This window comes from Pistacia vera, unplaced genomic scaffold (genome assembly GCF_008641045.1).
Source record: "Pistacia vera cultivar Batoury unplaced genomic scaffold, PisVer_v2 Contig1103, whole genome shotgun sequence".
Classification (NCBI taxonomy): Eukaryota; Viridiplantae; Streptophyta; class Magnoliopsida; order Sapindales; family Anacardiaceae; genus Pistacia; species Pistacia vera.
This window is the reverse complement of record NW_022195142.1, coordinates 96,423-100,349: the sequence shown is the minus strand read 5'-3', so window position 1 is coordinate 100,349 and position 3,927 is coordinate 96,423. Positions and strand designations below refer to the sequence as shown.

Below are 3,927 nucleotides of genomic sequence, written 5' to 3'. Positions count from 1 at the left end.
AACTAAAATATTTCATATGAAAAAAAAAACCTCTTTAATATTTCTTATTTTCTTATTCCAGGAGGTTTTATGAAAGAATGAAGTTTCATAATGGAATATTTATACTCTTGTAATTGTTGGATATTTGTGAAAAGTACTAACCGCAAGGGCAAAATTAGGGATGGGCACAAAGCCCGGCCCCGACTCTAACGGGACGGATTTTTCTCGAATTGTTTGGGTTTTGGGCCAGGATCGAGCCTAAGATTAGCCCCAGAATTTGGGGACAGGCCGGGGCCGGGATAGGTCTTACCCCGGCCCGTATATTATATATATATATATATATATTAATTTTAATAATTAAAAATCAATCATATATACCTATATTAAATTTAATATTTGAAAATCAATCATATATACCTATAATAATTTTAATATTTGAAAATCAATTATACATTATACAATGACAAATTATAATTGTGTAAGTATTTTATGAAACTATATATAAATAGGTAATAAATAAAACTAGATTAAATATAATAAATCATTATAAATATTTGTAATATATATATTTATTTATTTATTTTATTTATTTATTTATTTATTTATTATACATAATATGTTAATGCTATGAAACAAAAGTTATACATTCGACATTCGACATTATATATTATACATTATATATGGTATACATTTGACATTATACATTATACATTGTATATTATATATGGTATATACTATATAAGTATAATGTGTATAACATATATATGTTGTACACTATAATTTATACATAATATGCTATTATCTATAATCTTAGGTTAATAAATAACATATATGTAATATATTATTTGTTGTTTTGATTGATTATAATGAATCAATAAATCAATATATATATTTTTTTTTGTCCCTCATTGAATCATTATTTCAATTCTATTACCTAATTGCCTTTGTTATATTGTGATAACTATTTATTTAGAATTTATTATAATATATATGGTAGTTATTTATTTAAAATTTATTATAATATATATGTATAATGTATCATATGTAATACATTATATATTAAAGAGATATTATATATGTTAATACTTATTACTTATTACTTAATACAATAATACATAATATTATACTGTTAATATATAATATATTTATATATATGTATAACGTATTATAATTATCATTTTGATATTTGGATTCATTATAATCATTAATCAGGGGCGGATCCAATGGACATTTTAACAAAAAAATACTAATATGTATAATTGTGGGGTGAGTCTTTTTGGCAGCTCATGTTTTGAATCTTGATACTATCATGTTTTGAATCTTTTGATTATAGATCTGTCACATATTGTAATAAATTATTAATTTAGTATGATAGTTTTTATATTTAATATGTATATTATATATTTAATTTTTTTACTGATGATACGGTCTTTATGTTTAATATGTATATTTATATATATATTTTTTTTTGTTGGTATATATAATTTGGAGAAAAAGATAATAAAACTAATAAGGATACAAAAAGACAAGAAATCCCCAAACGGGGAATTGGTTTTTTTTGGGGATTCCCCGAACGGGTTTCAGGCTGGGATCGGGAAATCCCCTTGGGCTTTTGGGCCGAGGCCGGAGACAGGGCTCCCCGACCCGTGCCCATCCCTAGGTAAAATAAACAACATAATAAAAATACAATTTTTTTCCCCAGATGTCAAAGTTTAATATTTATAAATCAGTTAATATATTTAATATTTCAATCTTGTGACAAGTTCCATATATCAGCTTTTTGTTATAAGATTGAAGATAAATTAAGGGTATATTAGTGACCGTAACTAAGATTCTGTGTTAAAACTAACTTTTCATAAATATTTTTTTAATTAAGAGTATAATTTTTTTACTCCAAAACATGTGAGTCTCCTTGTTTCTATCATCAAACATCAGAGCTGTCCATGTGAAAACCTCCTTATAGCAGTGTTTATAATACCACCATCGTCCATCTTTTCATTTTGAAAGAAAAGAAGAAAATAAAAAAGTGTCTATAGCTTGTTATGGCCATGGAACTCTTCTCTCTTCAAAGTTTCCTCTACTTTGCCTTCTTTTCACTCTCCTTCTACTTCTTCTACTTTTATACCTCAAATAAAAAACACGTTAACAAAGGCTTCAAACTTTATCCTATTGTCGGAGTCTTACCGGATTTCATCAAAAACAGGCACCGGTTCCTTGACTGGTCAACCGAAACTCTTCAACGTTGCCCCACTAACTCTGCTACTTTGTTCCGTCCTGGCAAAGTGTGCGGCGTTCTCACGGCGAATCCATTGAACATCGAGCATGTTCTCAAGACTAACTTTGAGAACTACCCAAAAGGCGATCGGTTCACCCTGGTTCTCGAAGATTTTCTTGGCCGAGGAATCTTCAACTCCGATGGAGAGTTGTGGAAAGTCCAGAGGAAAACTGCTAGCTACGAGTTCAACACAAGATCCCTTAGAAATTTCGTTCTGGAAAGCGTTAGGTCTGAGATTTTGTCAAGGCTACTTCCGATATTAAGCAAAGCCTCGAAAACAGAAGAGTTGTTGGATTTACAAGATATTTTTGAGCGGTTTGCATTCGACAACATATGTAAAGTGGCTTTTAACGTTGATCCGGGTTGTCTCGATGGAGATGGGACCAGTCGTTCTGACTTTATGCGCGCATTTGAAGATGCAGCCGTTCTTAGTTCCGAGAGATATAGGTCTCTGTTACCACTCATATGGAAAATCAAGAAGTTCTTTAACATAGGTTCAGAACGTGTACTGAAGAAATCAATAGCAACAGTTCATGAATTCGCTAACGAAATTATTCTTTCAAGAATGGAATCAAAAGCGAAGAACATGGATGAAGATTTATTGTCACGATTTATTGGAAATGGTAATCACTCGCGCGAATTTCTCCGAGACATCGTCATAAGCTTTATTCTTGCAGGACGAGACACAACATCTTCGGCTTTAAGTTCCTTCTTTTGGTTATTATCTTCCCGTCCAGATATTCAGCAAAAGATATTGAAGGAGCTGGAGTCAATTCGGGTCCGAAATAGAAAAAGTATCGGTGATATTTACAGTTTTGACGAGCTACGAGATATGCACTATTTGCAAGCAGCGATATCCGAAACGATGCGATTGTACCCACCAGTACCAGTTGACACGAAAACTTGCATGAAGGACGAAGTGTTGCCAGACGGTACATTTATCGGCAAAGGATGGTTTATTATGTATCATGCATATGCGATGGGGCGAATGGAGAGCATATGGGGAGAGAATTGCCATGAATATTTACCGGAAAGGTGGCTGGAAAATGGAATTTATCGGCCGGAAAATGTGTTTAAGTTCCCGGTGTTCAATGCGGGGCTGAGAATATGTCTGGGGAAAGAAATGGCATATATTCAGATGAAATCAATAGCAGCATCAGTAATAGAGAGGTTTGTGATTGAAGTACAGGGTAAGGACAAGTGTCCCGAGCGTGTGTTGTCTTTGACTCTAAGAATGAAGAATGGGTTACCAGTGAGAGCGAAGGAAAGATGCGTGGACATGATGATTTGACAGTGTAATGGCCTTCCCCTTTGCTTTTAGGAAATAAAATTCTTAGCCGTGAATTAAAATATTAGGGCGGGTCCAAACGCTCGATGTGTCCCTCTACTGGGCTTTTATCTTGCAGTTTCTATTCGAATAAAAATTAGTTAAATTATAATAGTGCATTTATTTATTATTAGATAAATGTTATCTTATTTTAAATACATACTTGATAAAATTTAATTTTATAATTTATATATATGATAGCATTTGATTCAAAGAATATTGTATTACTGAAAATATTATATTAATAGAAATATAGATTACCATGAAGATTTTTAAGAATGTTTTATTAAATGTGTTTGGTTGGTATAAATAATTAATATATTTGGTTGGAAGGAATAAAATAGAG

At 31.4% G+C, this 3,927-nt stretch overlaps 1 protein-coding gene across 1 annotated transcript; it reads left to right on the top strand.

Moving 5' to 3' along the window:
* The first annotated feature begins 2,021 nt into the window (after positions 1-2,021).
* On the top strand, positions 2,022-3,598 carry LOC116139750 (cytochrome P450 94A1-like). The gene has a single exon (XM_031425417.1). The coding sequence runs from the start codon at positions 2,022-2,024 to the stop codon at positions 3,543-3,545; it is 1,524 nt and encodes a 507-aa protein (XP_031281277.1). The 3' UTR covers positions 3,546-3,598.
* The last annotated feature ends 329 nt before the right edge of the window (positions 3,599-3,927 follow it).

Coding starts and splice junctions, on each gene's coding strand:
- LOC116139750 (XM_031425417.1), top strand. CDS start 2,022: ATGGCCATGGAACTCTTCTCTCTTCAAAGTTTCCTCTACTTTGCCTTC.